General features: G+C 46.6%; 1 protein-coding gene across 1 annotated transcript in view; it reads right to left on the minus strand.

The window, feature by feature from the left end:
• The window catches only part of polrmt (polymerase (RNA) mitochondrial (DNA directed)), a 96,029-nt gene that overhangs the window by 13,157 nt on the left and 68,467 nt on the right, over positions 1-14,405 (minus strand). Inside the window, exon 16 of the mRNA XM_056276257.1 lies at positions 7,392-7,444. Coding sequence (XP_056132232.1) covers positions 7,392-7,444 — 53 coding nt within the window. The remainder of the gene's footprint in view (positions 1-7,391; positions 7,445-14,405) is intronic.

Here is a 14,405-nt window from a genome sequence, read left to right on the forward strand (position 1 = left end):
TAGCTTTTAGGTCTATAATTATTTTTGCTGGTATATGCTAATCTGTATGCTGCCATTCACTGTACACATAGAGAAGAAGGTGTGATGCAGGATGCGTGTTCACATGCTTTCTCAGTTCATTGGTGGTCTCTCTCTGTGGTGTCTGAGTCAGGCTATCTGCATATTTAATGAATAATTTGAAACCTGTTGACATGGACACCTGATGATAGCTGAAATCAGCTTTAGAAGAGGAGTAATACAGGTGAAGTGATGCGGCCCCTGTAATGTTAGCGTAAATAACACAAAGCACTCGGTATTAATAAAGCGTTATCGTTGGCGTTCGGGTGGTGTGGCGGGCTATTCCATTGCCTACCAACACGGGGATCACCAGTTCGAATCCCCGTATTACCTCTGGCTTGGTCAGGCGTCCTACAGATACAATTGGCCGTGTCTGCGGGTGGGAAGCCAGATGTGGGTATGTGTTGGCTGGGGCGCCTGTTCGGGGGGGGGGGACTGGGGGGAATAGTATGATCCTCCCACACGCTATGTCCCCCCGGTGAGACACCTGACTGTCAGGTGAAAAGAAGTGGCTCGTGACTCCACTTGTATCCGAGGAGGCATGTGGTGGTCTGCAGCCCTCCCTGGATCGGCAGAGGGGCTGGAGCAGCGATCGGGACGGCTCGGAAGAGTGGGGTGATTGGCCAAGTGCAATTGGGGAGAAAAAGGGGGGGGGGTAGTGTTATTGTTGAGACAGAAAACGCAGAAAAGTTATAGGCACAGTAAATGCAGTTTGCCCTGTAAAGATGACAGAACAGGCAGCAAGTGAGCATTTTGCCAGTCTTTCTCCCTGTGTTTCCATTACCCTGAGCCTTTGCCATCTAATTCCTCTGGGCAACAGCAGAACGAAGAGCGCCTCTAATGGGGATGGAGACAGAGCAGTAGAGGGTAAATAGCTGGGGTCCTAATCCAGAGCACAACACACACACACACACACACACACGCGCGCGCGCGCGCGCACACACACACACACACACACACACACACAAACATGCATGTGCACACACACTCACAAGCACATGCGCGCGCGTGCACACACACACACACATACACAAAATTGTTCAATTTAACTTGTCAGACTTTCTCTTACAACTGCTAGTTTTACCTTGTTTCGGATTGCAACCAAACAAACAAAACAAAAAAATTCTCCAATTAGTTGCAATTGCGCCTACCTTTAGATTGTAGCCTGTGTCCCTCTTACACACATAAACATGGGCAGACAGGCAAACAAACCCCCAAGCATAAACACACGTTGGGTTGGGTGATATGATGGTATATCCTGTCAATCCTTGAGTATATATCTGAAGATTGTGTTTTTATTCTATGTTAGGTACACTGAGAGAGCCACGAAACCTCAGTCAAATTCCATGTGTGTGCAAACTTACATGGCCAATAAACCTGATTCTGATATACCGTACGACAGTAGACGTGTCCACCGGTAGAGAGTTGGCAATACCGTTTCAACCACGGGAGCTGGTTCATGTGATTTGGGCAGCAGTGCACCCTCCATACCAGTTGGTGGCGCTAACTTACCATAACGTTTGCCAACCACCATAAAATTCAAGAAGACAAAGACATGAGAGTGACAAGGAAACGAGGCCACCATAAAATTCAAGAAGACAAAGACATGAGAGTGACAAGGAAACGAGGGGGACAGTCCATCTATCCATCCATTATCTAACCTGCTTATCCTGCTCTCAGGGTCGCGGGGATGCTGGAGCCTATCCCAGAAGTCATTGAGCGGCAGGCGGGGAGACACCCTGGACAGGCCGCCAGGCCATCACACAGGGCCGACATACACACACAGACACACATCATACCTAGGGGCAATTTGGTATGGCCGATTCACCTGATCTACATGTATTTGGACTGTGGGAGGAAACCGGAGCACCCGGAGGAAACCCACACAGACACAGGGAGAACATGCAAACTCCACACAGAGGACGACCCAGGACGACCCCCAAGGGGGGGGGGACTACCCCGGGGCTCAAACCCAGAACCTTCTTGCTGTGAGGCAACTGCACTAACCACTGCACCACCGTGCCACCGGAGGAGGAGAGTGAAATTGTAAATTACAGAGCAGGAGGAGGCATCCCAACCAACCCAAGATAAGGGAGAAGAACTTGTAACTTATAGGGGTGCAACTTCAGTCATGTGATTGAAATTACAGAACAATTACTGTGTCATGATACACACTGTTACCATGATACAACTTACATATATTGTGATAGAAAATTTTGGCCCTATCACCCACCCCTACACATGTTAACTCTTAGTGTCATAGGCCTGCAGAAGCACCAGTCTATCCTCTGAGGAATTGCTGTGGTACTCTGAGGATGTAGAAATCTCCATCTCTATAGGACATACAGGCTGGTTGAGGGTTCGATTCAAATAACAAGAAATACAAAAAGCTGACTCAGGGCTTTGTGTTAAATGTGTTTCCTATTAAGTTCAGAGGCTTGGATGGATCATCACCACTTTTCTTAAGAGAAGAGAAGACAAGAAGAGAAAAAAGAGAGAGAGAGAAATCTAAGTGCTTGAAAGCTGTCACTGCAAGAGGCAAGAGAGAAGCAGTGTACTTCTATTTACATACTCTAATGCAATAAGAGCTTTTTGAGGAACTTTAATTAGAGAAAGTGTGAATGTGTCCCTGTTTGTGTGTGTTTCTGTCTAATGTGTTCGCAAGTTCCAAGTAAAAGCCGGAGAAAAATCAGCCACGGCAAATATGTCAAGTTTGGCTCAAAATGTCAGCCTGCGAAACGCTGATGTATTCTCTGACAGCAAATTTGACAAGTTTCGATTGAGAATGCCTCTCTCAACAGCGTCTTGCTTTCTCTCTCTAGTCTCATCCGTTGCTTCCTCTGTCTTTCCACTCGGGCTCCTTCCTTTTTCTTTTTTTTTTGGTATTCACAGGAGTGGTTTTGTGTCAGATGTCAGAGGAAGGGGGGATGACTGTCAGTCTTTTTCATCTCTGCCTCCCTGTCTCTTCTCCCGTCTCTTTCTTAATCCGTCTCTCACACCCCTCTCACACACTCTTTGGCTTCCTCACTCATAACATTACTTCCTTTCTTAACTAGATCTTTATTTGTTTTCCTTCTATCCATCCTCACCCATACATCCCCCCATATCCCTCTCCTCCATCTTATGTCTGGCATTTTCTCTGTGTCAGCACCAACAGTAATGCAGAGTCTGTCACAGGACATTGCATTCTGTCTGTGAACTGTCATACAGCATCTATTAAAGTGAACTGCCACTCAGTATGCTGTCGATAAGTTGTGAAGCAGAGCACAAATATTTGCTTTCAGAGGCCATGGTACATCCATTTTCAGGTCTAAACTTTCTAAAACTCACTTTCATTTCACCTTTTATTTGGTCATATGAGTTTGTATTATAAATGTCCTCTGGTGGATAAAAACGAGTTACATAGGTTCAACGAATATATATATATATATATATATATATATATATATATATATATATATATATACACTACCGTTCAAAAGTTTGGGATCACCCAAACAATTTTGTGTTTTCCATGAAAAGTCACACTTATTCACCACCATATGTTGTGAAATGAATAGAAAATAGAGTCAAGACATTGACAAGGTTAGAAATAATGATTTGTATTTGAAATAAGATTTTTTTTACATCAAACTTTGCTTTCGTCAAAGAATCCTCCATTTGCAGCAATTACAGCATTGCAGACCTTTGGCATTCTAGCTGTTAATTTGTTGAGGTAATCTGGAGAAATTGCACCCCACGCTTCCAGAAGCAGCTCCCACAAGTTGGATTGGTTGGATGGGCACTTCTTGCGTACCATACGGTCAAGCTGCTCCCACAACAGCTCAATGGGGTTCAGATCTGGTGACTGCGCTGGCCACTCCATTACCGATAGAATACCAGCTGCCTGCTTCTGCTCTAAATAGTTCTTGCACAATTTGGAGGTGTGTTTAGGGTCATTGTCCTGTTGTAGGATGAAATTGGCTCCAATCAAGCGCTGTCCACTGGGTATGGCATGGCGTTGCAAAATGGAGTGATAGCCTTCCTTATTCAGAATCCCTTTTACCCTGTACAAATCTCCCACCTTACCAGCACCAAAGCAACCCCAGACCATCACATTACCTCCACCATGCTTAACAGATGGCGTCAGGCATTCTTCCAGCATCTTTTCATTTGTTCTGCGTCTCACAAACGTTCTTCTTTGTGATCCAAACACCTCAAACTTGGATTCATCCGTCCACAACACTTTTTTCCAGTCTTCCTCTGTCCAATGTCTGTGTTCTTTTGCCCATCTTAATCTTTTTCTTTTATTGGTCAGTCTCAGATATGGCTTTTTCTTTGCCACTCTGCCCTGAAGCCCAGAATCCCGCAGCCGCCTCTTCACTGTGGATGTTGACACTGGTGTTTTGCGGGAACTATTTAATGAAGATGCCAGTTGGGGACCTGTGAGGCGTCTGTTTCTCAAACTAGAGACTCTAATGTACTTATCTTCTTGCTCAGTTGTGCAACGCGGCCTCCCACTTCTTTTTCTACTCTGGTTAGAGCCTGTTTGTGCTGTCCTCTGAAGGGAGTAGTACACACCGGTGTAGGAAATCTTCAATTTCTTAGCAATTTCTCGCATGGAATAGCCTTCATTTCTAAGAACAAGAAGAGACTGTCGAGTTTCAGATGAAAGTTCTCTTTTTCTGGCCATTTTGAGCGTTTAATTGACCCCACAAATGTGATGCTCCAGAAACTCAATCTGCTCAAAGGAAGGTCAGTTTTGTAGCTTCTGTAACGAGCTAAACTGTTTTCAGATGTGTGAACATGATTGCACAAGGGTTTTCTAATCATCAATTAGCCTTCTGAGCCAATGAGCAAACACATTGTACCATTAGAACACTGGAGTGATAGTTGCTTGAAATGGGCCTCTATACACCTATGTAGATATTGCACCAAAAACCAGACATTTGCAGCTAGAATAGTCATTTACCACATTAGCAATGTATAGAGTGTATTTCTTTAAAGTTAAGACTAGTTTAAAGTTATCTTCATTGAACAGTACAGTGCTTTTCCTTCAAAAATATGGACATTTCAATGTGATCCCAAACTTTTGAACGGTAGTGTATATATATATATATATATATATATATATATATATATATATATATATATATATATATATATATATATATACATACACTCACTGGCCACTTTATTAGGTACACCTTGCTAGTACCGGGTTGGACCCCTTTTTGCCTTCAGAACTGCCTTAATCCTTCGTGGCATAGATTCAACAAGGTACTGGAAACATTCCTCAGAGAGTTTGGTCCATATTGACATGATAGCATCACGCAGTTGCTGCAGATTTGTCGGCTGCACATCCATGATGCGAATCTCCCGGTCCACCACATCCCAAAGGTGCTCTATTGGATTGAGATCTGGTGACTGTGGAGGCCATTTGAGTACAGTGAACTCATTGTCATGTTCAAGAAACCAGTCTGAGATGATTGAGCTTTATGACATGGCGCGTTATCCTGCCGGAAGTAGCCATCAGAAGATGGGAACACTGTGGTCATAAAGGGATGGACATGGCACAGCAACAATACTCAGGTAGGCTGTGGCGTTGACACGATGCTCAATTGGTACTAAGGGGCCCAAAGTGTGCCAAGAAAATATCCCCCACACCATTACACCACCACCACCAGCCTGAACCGTTGATACAAGGCAGGATGGATCCATGCTTTCATGTTGTTGACGCCAAATTCTGACCCTACCATCCGAATGTCGCAGCAGAAATCGAGACTCATCAGACCAGGCAACGTTTTTCCAATCTTCTATTGTCCAATTTTGGTGAGCCTGTGCGAATTGTAGCCTCAGTTTCCTGTTCTTAGCTGACAGGAGTGGCACCCGGTGTGGTCTTCTGCTGCTGTAGCCCATCTGCCTCAAGGTTCGACGTGTTGTGTGTTCAGAGATGCTCTTCTGCATACCTCGGTTGTAATGAGTGGTTATTTGAGTTACTGTTGCCTTTCTATCAGCTCGAACCAGTCTGGCCATTCTCTTCTGACCTCTGGCATCAACAAGGCATTTTCGCCCACAGAACTGCCGCTCACTGGATATTTTCTCTTTTTCGGACCATTCTCTGTAAACCCTAGAGATGGTTGTGCGTGAAAATCCCAGTAGATCAGCAGTTTCTGAAATACTCAGACCAGCCCGTCTGGCACCAACAACCATGCCACGTTCAAAGTCACTTAAATCACCTTTATTCCCCATTCTGATGCTCAGTTTGAACTGCAGCAGATCGTCTTGACCATGTCTACATGCCTAAATGCATTGAGTTGCTGCCATGTGATTGGCTGATTAGAAATTTGCGTTAACGAGCAGTTGGACAGGTGTGCCTAATAAAGTGGCCGGTGAGTGTATATGTATATATACACACACACACACACACACACACACACACACACACACACACACACACACACACACACACACACACATATATATGCAGCTTAGCTTTTAACTTTCAAAGCCCCATTTACAAAGAATCTACCACTCTTGCAATGATTAAGGTGATTTGTGTGTGTGTGTGTGTGTGTGTGGGTGTGGGGGGGGCAGTTGGTAACACTTTCTATGAAGCTGGCATATATAATGCCCTATAAGCATCTATAACGCTCTATAGTGCCCTGTAAGCATCTATTGCATCTATAATGCCCATACTTTCCTATAATATGTATTACAATGACTAACAGCTATGGCTGAAGACTGTGAAATAGCACTTAAGTCTCAGTATGACGGAAAATGCCCCCCCCCCCCAAAAAAAGGGGGATTACATGCATTTGATAAAACAAGTAAGAAGTATGCTTTTTTTTGGGGAATTTTCCCCTTTTTTTCTCCCCAATTGTATCCGGCCATTTACCCCACTCTTCTGAGCCATCCTGGTCACTGCTCCACCCCCTCTGCCGATCCAGGGAGGGCTGTAGACTACCACATGCCTCCTCCTCTTTCCCCCCAGTTCCTCTTCCCCCCCGAACAGGAGCCCCGACCGACCAGAGGCGGCGCTAGTGCAGCAACCAGGACACATACCCACATCCGGCTTCCCACCCGCAGACACGGCCAATTGTGTCTGTAGGGATGCCCGACCAAGCCAGAGGTAACACAGGGATTCGAACCGCCGATCCCTGTGTTGGTAGGCAACGGAATAGACCGTTACGCTACCTGGACGCCCAAGTCTACACAGTTTTATCTGGAGAATAACCTACATAATCTGGAAGGACCCTGGTCTCTTGCAGCCAAACACTACTATCACCTCCTAGCCAACCCCTGTAGTTTATTGGGCAGACAACAAGAGGAAGAGACAGATGTCAGAAACTTACTCTTTCAAATCATGGCTGATCTCAATGTTGAGCATTTGGATGTTACTCTTCAGCTGTCAGGGGGAAAAGAAGAATAACAGAAATGATAGATCAGACAAGTTCATTTACCTGGAAGCCATTCTGGAGCATGAACAATTCTTGACTTTTATCTCAATTATGATGTCCTTATGTTCCATAAGGCATTCATAACAGACGAAAGTCAACAGCTCAAGACATGAAAAATAAGAAAACTATTTTTCAAGTTTAATGACCAAATACATTTTCTTCTTTACATTTTCCACCACCAATGTATTTAAGACAATAGTTAATCCATGAATATCCAAATTATAAACAAGGCTGTCAAATGTAGAGGAATAGCCGCAAGTTTTAAGATAAAGCAATGTATGTGTGGCTTACATGGAGATATGACAGACACTTTCAAAAGACTTATACCAGAAGATAATATCACATCAACAGCCAAAACTCAGGTCCAACCCATCTTTTCCAGATGTGATAGTGTTGGTTTAATTTGGAATGTCTCTGGGATTTGGTTTTGCTCATCACCACTGCAAAAATCAGTCCACGTGTTATTTCTGGCTCACATCAAAAACATTATCCCCCCCACATTCGACCCACATCAGTTCACCTACTGTCCCAAAAGGTCTACTGAGGATGCCATTGCCACTGCCCTGCACGTTGCTCTGACCCACCTTGAACTTAACAACACATACATCCGGATGCTGTTTATAGATTACAGCTCTGCCTTCAATACTATCATCCCCGCCAAGCTAACCACCAAACTCCTCTCCCTTGGCCTCAACCCCTCCCTCTGTAACTGGATCCTGGACTTCCTGACCAACAGACCTCAGTCTGTTAGGTTAGGTGACCACACCTCCTCCACCCTGATCCTCAGCACAGGTGCCCCTCAAGGCTGTGTTCTGAGCCCCCTCCTTTTCTCCCTCTTTACCCACGACTGCCTGCCAACTCACCCTTCAAATGTTATAGTTAAATTTGCAGATGACACCACAGTCATTGGCCGTATCACCAACAATGACGAGATGGCCTACAGAGACGAGACTGAGCACCTCACATCATGGTGCACTACCAACAATCTTGTCCTTAATGTGCAGAAGACAAAGAAGCTGATTGTGGACTTCAGGAGGTCTAGAAGCTGCAGACACTCCCCCATACACATCAATGGGGTGGAAGTGGAGCGCGTTTCCAGCTTTAAATTCCTTGGAGTCCACATCAGCGAGGACCTTTCGTGGACATTAAACACCCAGGCCCTTGTGAAAAAAAGGCTCAACAACACCTGCATTTCCTGAGGAGGCTGAGGAACGCCCGTCTACCCCCCAAAAATCTCACCAACTTCTACCACTGCACCATAGAGAGCATCCTGACCATCTGCATCTCAGTGTGGTACAGCAACTGCACCTCAGTAGACCAGAAAGCTCTGCAGCGGATCGTCAAGGTGGCCCAGCATATCACCAGTACCCAGCTCCCAGCCATAAAAGACATTTATCAAAAACGCTGCCTTCGAAGGGGTCTGAGCATCAGCAGAGATCCCACCCACGCCAACCATGGACTGTTCTTCCCCCTGCGCTCTGGGAGGCGCTACAGGAGCCTCAGAGTCCACACTACCAGGCTCAAAAACAGCTTCTTTCCACAAGCTGTTGCCCACCTGAACCTGGCTACTCACTGAATGTCTGTAGATATTTTTAAATATTTTGTACTCCAGCTCTTTTTGACTTATTTTTAGCTTTTGGTCTTCATGTGTGTATATCTTATATTGTGTTTGCTGTGTTTGTCTGAGTCTGTCTTGCACTGTTTGGTGAAGCCACAGCCCTCATTTGGTTTTTAACACGTACCTGCACATTGTTTTTAATGACAATAAATTGAATTGAATTAGTAAGATAAAAATAACCATCGTCACCACTGTAACTTTAAATTTAATGACTGATTATGTTAAATTAGCTCATTTTAAAAAGTCTCTAGTCACTGTTGATTTTCCTCTTATCATTTCACATACACCAATTTTCATCCAAAGTACTTATTGTGTTATTGTACTTAGTGTTATTGAAGTGGATATCAGTTACAGCACAAACTGATGGTGTAAACACATGTAAGGTGGTGAATGTCTAGCATTATACCAGAAGTTCATTCATTCGGTCCAAATGATGGAGTCTGTTAATACAGCAGTATTGCATTGGGGTTGTATTGTAAATGCGTTGTGTTGTGATTTGAGTGTTGTATCACTGAATGCATCCTACTTTTGCATTGCAGCTGCACGGATAAATTAAATTATTGTGAAAATGACAGTAAAAGTCATTAATAAATCTATATAATTATCTAACATAAAGTAATTTTGCATCTGGTAACATTGTCAAACATGATACAACAAGATTCAACAGTTATTGATAAACCTCAAAATTTTTTAAATTTTACATTTTTATTCCCTTCGTAATTATGGTATTGGAGGGAAATTGCTTAAATAAAGCCAAAATACATCGGTTTGTCCATTCAACATGAGGTCACAGCTGCAGAAACTTTTTCCCCCCAATTGTACCTGGCCAATCACCCCACTCTTCCGAGCTGTCCCAGTCGCTGCTCCACCCCTTCTGCTGATCCGGGGAGGGCTGCAGACTACCACATGCCTCCTCCGACACACATGGAGTCGACAGCCGCTTCTTTTCACCTGACAGTCAGGAGTTTCACCAGGGGGTGGAAGCGCGTGGGAGGATCACGCTATTCCCCCCCAGTTCCCCCCCGCCACAACCGACCAGAGGAGGCGCTCGTGCAGCGACCAGGACCCAAATCCACATCGGGTTTCCCACCCGCAGACACGGCCAATTGTGTCTGCAGGGATGCCCGACCAAGCCGGAGGTAATGTGGGGTTCGAACTGGCGATCTCCATGTTGGTAGGCAACGGAATAGACCGCTACGCTACCTGGACACCCACAGCTGCAGAAACTTAGCTGTATCACTTGACAATGTTCAGATGCAGGTTAACCTTGCGAACTGCTTAAAGATGACGGAAACAAATGCCTGTTAGAAATTAAGCCTGTTCGCATCAATCTAAAATGCAATGCTTCGAGGTGGTGGATTATACTTGGCCAATTACCCCACTCTTCCGAGCCGTCCCGGTTGCTGCTCCACCCGCTCCGCCGATCTGGGGAGTGCTGCAAACTACCACATCTCCTCGGATACATGTGGCATCACGAGCCGCTTCTTTTCACCTGACAGTCAGGTGTCTCGCCGGGGGGACATAGCGTGTGGGAGGATCATACTATTCCCCCCAGTTCCCCCTCCCCCCCCGAACAGGCGCACCAGCCAACACATACCCACATCTGGCTTCCCACCCGCAGACACAGCCAATTGTGTCTGTAGGGATGCCTGACCAAGCCAGAGGTAACATGGGGATTTGAACCGGTGATTCCCATGTTGGTAGGCAACAGGATAGACCGCTACGCTACCCGGACGCCCCGAGGAGGTAGATTATTAATCCACTATATTAGTTTCAACTGTTCTGTAGGACAATGTGAACCATAACTGTTAAGGCTAATTTGATATGAACAAGTTGGGGGTCTAGCTGGTCACAGCCCTCTGCACCCTCGCTACATTACTGGACAGATGATACCTGAGGCCCAACTGCTGCAAGTTAGGTGTTCCCATCAGTACGTGTCTAACCCTTTCATTCGGTTGAACATCAACTTCCTGACAGACAGCAGACAGCAACTGAAGCTTGGTGAACATAAAAATACACTGACTCTACGCAATTATTGAACTGCACACTTCTCTCACCCCCACACCTGATTTATTCTCTATATGGCTTGTAACAAACACCTACTTCCATTTCTGCTTCTCGTACAACCAAATGATGCTTCTACTACAACTATGGACTGGATAGCCGTTATAGTCAAATTTATATGCTTGTTATACTGTTTTAAAAGGCCTGCTGAGAACAATACATGCCATGTTATAGTCCTGTTACATTTCACGTACTCCAAAATGGCTGAGAGGGTTATTGCATTGTGACATCATCCACAATAGCTCGCCGGAAAAAAGAAAAACGATGAAGGTGCATTCCCCGTGCCAATCCCGGACAATATGACCCCCTGTGGTCATATGTCCTCCCACCGACCCCGTATTGGCACGCCCACCGGAAGCGCTATTCCTCTTTCCATCTCCAACTAAATGAGATCAGTCGATGGCTGTTTCTCTCTCGCTGGGACTAAGAGGAAAACTGCAAATACGCAAGTAATCTAGTGATATACTGGTATATTAGATACTAACTTATAGTTAGCTTACCTTTTATCGCCAAGATGTTCGTTAATCCGGTCGATGTGGCCGGATTCTACGCTTGGTGCGGGTGTGTTAAACCGGCGACGCTCCAATGGGACCCCCATCCGGACTGTGTCTCCCATATCCCGCATGTTCACTGCACGGGCTACTTGAGGGATGTAGACCGTAATGAGATCGACTGCAATTTCTGTAAAACCATCAGAGGATCGGGGCGCCAAAGGTGGGCTGCCCTGTACCGTCAAAGATGGGGAGTTGCAGATCCCTTCGCACCTGCTAACGAGGCGGCTAGCATGGTGCTACCTAGCTATAGCCATGGGGCGGAGGCTAGCAACATCCCTCCGATGCTTCCTAGCTACAGTCACGGGACGGCGGCTAGCATTAGCATCCCTCCGGAGCCAGAGGCTATCCCACCATCCGGGATAGTTAGAGAGGACTTGATCAATGAGATCCTATCTCTCCCTGGTGAATCCGTGGCATGTTATTCGGCGGGTGCGGAACCCGAGGATTCACTGCCTGAGGAAGTAGACGATCAGGGCGTGGAAGACGGCCAGCCAAGTTCGTCTCAACCAAACAAAGATGGCGACGCCATGCAACGTGGGTCCGAAACATTCCTCGCCAGTTTCCGCGATCTGTTCGCGTGAGCGGTCAAGTCTGCTGACATCGTTACCGAGCCGGGCAATCCTCAAGATCCGGTGGTAGCCGATTTTCCACGAATGGCAGAGAGGGTCAGGGACTCCACTCTACCACCTTATCCTCACATCGAACGAGCGTTTAAGCGGGCGGAGGCGGATCCGCTACTTAAATCGTCCTCAAAGTTCAGTCAGAAGGGGGTTGACGTCTTAGCAGTCGAGGTTAGGAACCTCAACTACAAAGACTGGAAAATTCCGCAACCAGAGAGGGACGTTTTATCGTTCAACCCAAACACCAAGGTGGGGTCTCGCGATACTCCCAAACACCCTTCACAGTGGGTCCAACAGGTGGATCGTTACGCGTGTGATGCATGGCACACCAGTACACGCGCAGCTGGACTCGTCTCAACAGCTGGGATGATAACGGCGTACATACGCAAGCTCTGCAGCCTATCAAACGTCGAGCAAAGCAAAGCTGACATCGCTACAGCAGGTATCGACGGGGCCGAGTTCGGTGACGTAGTGGCCAGCGAAGGTTGTGAGTACATCTTGGAAATGGAACGCATAGCTGACTCCCTGGGATCGCTGCTGTATTCCATCGCTCTAGAGTGCGGTTCTAGCGCAGCTGCCTCCACCCTTTCACGCAGACGTCTCTGGCTAGAGACAGCCGGGGTAAAAGAGGAATTCTGCAAGGAGTGGATGGCCCACTCCTGCGCAGGGAACCAGGGCCTGTTTGGAACGACCCCGGACATTATCAGCAAATACAAGGCCGCCCAGGCCGAGCGCGAAACCTTGCACAAGGAGCTTCTCCCGATGATGAAGAACCCGCCTACCCCTAAGCCCGCGGTGGGCACAGGGCAGGGGGACAAGCCTGCGCGCAAGCAGAAATGGAGAGAGACTTATCCAAAAAGAGGTGGTAAAGTGGGGCGCGGGCACGTCCAAACTCCCAGTCTTCCACAGATCCAGCGGCCAAGGCGGCCAAGCCGGACAGCACAGACACTTCCAAGAAGGGAGCTGCCAAGTGACGTGTTTTGGCAGGATGTTACGACCCACACCAACAGACTGATTCCAGAGCCGTCTCCGGCGATATAGACGCTTGTTCAGGGGACACAGCGTGCGCAGGGCTAAACACTGCGCCTTTTATTTTGGTTTCTGATACACAGTCTACTTGTTCTATTCCAAAGGTTGTGAATGTGAATAAAAGTTTTTATGTTGGTGATGATGGCGATTGCGTTTTAAAAGGTTTGAAACGCAAGTCTGATTGTCTGTCTGAATCTTTAGGTAAAGATGATGATAACAATGTAATAACATCCCTGCTGGAAATATTGGATAATAATGACATGAGCGCAAATGAGCCCCTGGGAGGGGACTATGATGCGACAATGTTTAGTCTCTCTGATGGGTCAAATGGTAATTTGGAAAGGTTCAAAACGCCAATTCCCCCATCTGGGTCTCCTTTACAAGGACGAAGCCCCCCCATGGATGCAGGGCATGGCGGGCGGGGCTTCCCCAGACCCTTTACGCCGCAACTTACGCGCGCTACCTGAACAGCAAGGTACAGGAGGCAACGAGACCTCTGTCATGCATGTTACACAGGTGGAAGGAATTGGTCCCGTCGGCTTCTGTTTTGGATCAAGATAGCCCATTGACAACAAATCCTTTTCGAGAACGGTTTTGTACCCCCGTACTTGGGAATAGTGCATACGGAACCGGGGTCGGTGGCCGAAGCACAAATCCTAGACAACGAACTCACAGAGTTACTCTCGAAAGGGGCAATCACGGTGGTTCCTCCCCTAGAAAGAGAAGACGGGTTTTACAGCCGTTACTTTCTGGTCCCGAAGAAGGATGGGGGCATGCACCCAATCCTAGATTTGAAACCCTTCAACAAGTATGTAGAGAAGGTCAGTTTCAAAATGCTACGCACACCGGTTCTGCTGTCAATGGTGACACAGTCCGATTGGCTAACTTCGGTCGACCTAAAAGATGCTTTCTATCATTGTCCGATTGCGGAAAGACACAGAAAGTATCTTCGGTTCTGTTACCGGGGTCAGTGTTACCAGTACACATGCCTCCCATTCGGATATCGCCTTTCTCCTCTGACATT

The sequence above is a fragment of the Lampris incognitus genome, chromosome 3, assembly GCF_029633865.1.
Source record: "Lampris incognitus isolate fLamInc1 chromosome 3, fLamInc1.hap2, whole genome shotgun sequence".
Lineage (NCBI taxonomy): Eukaryota > Metazoa > Chordata > Actinopteri > Lampriformes > Lampridae > Lampris > Lampris incognitus.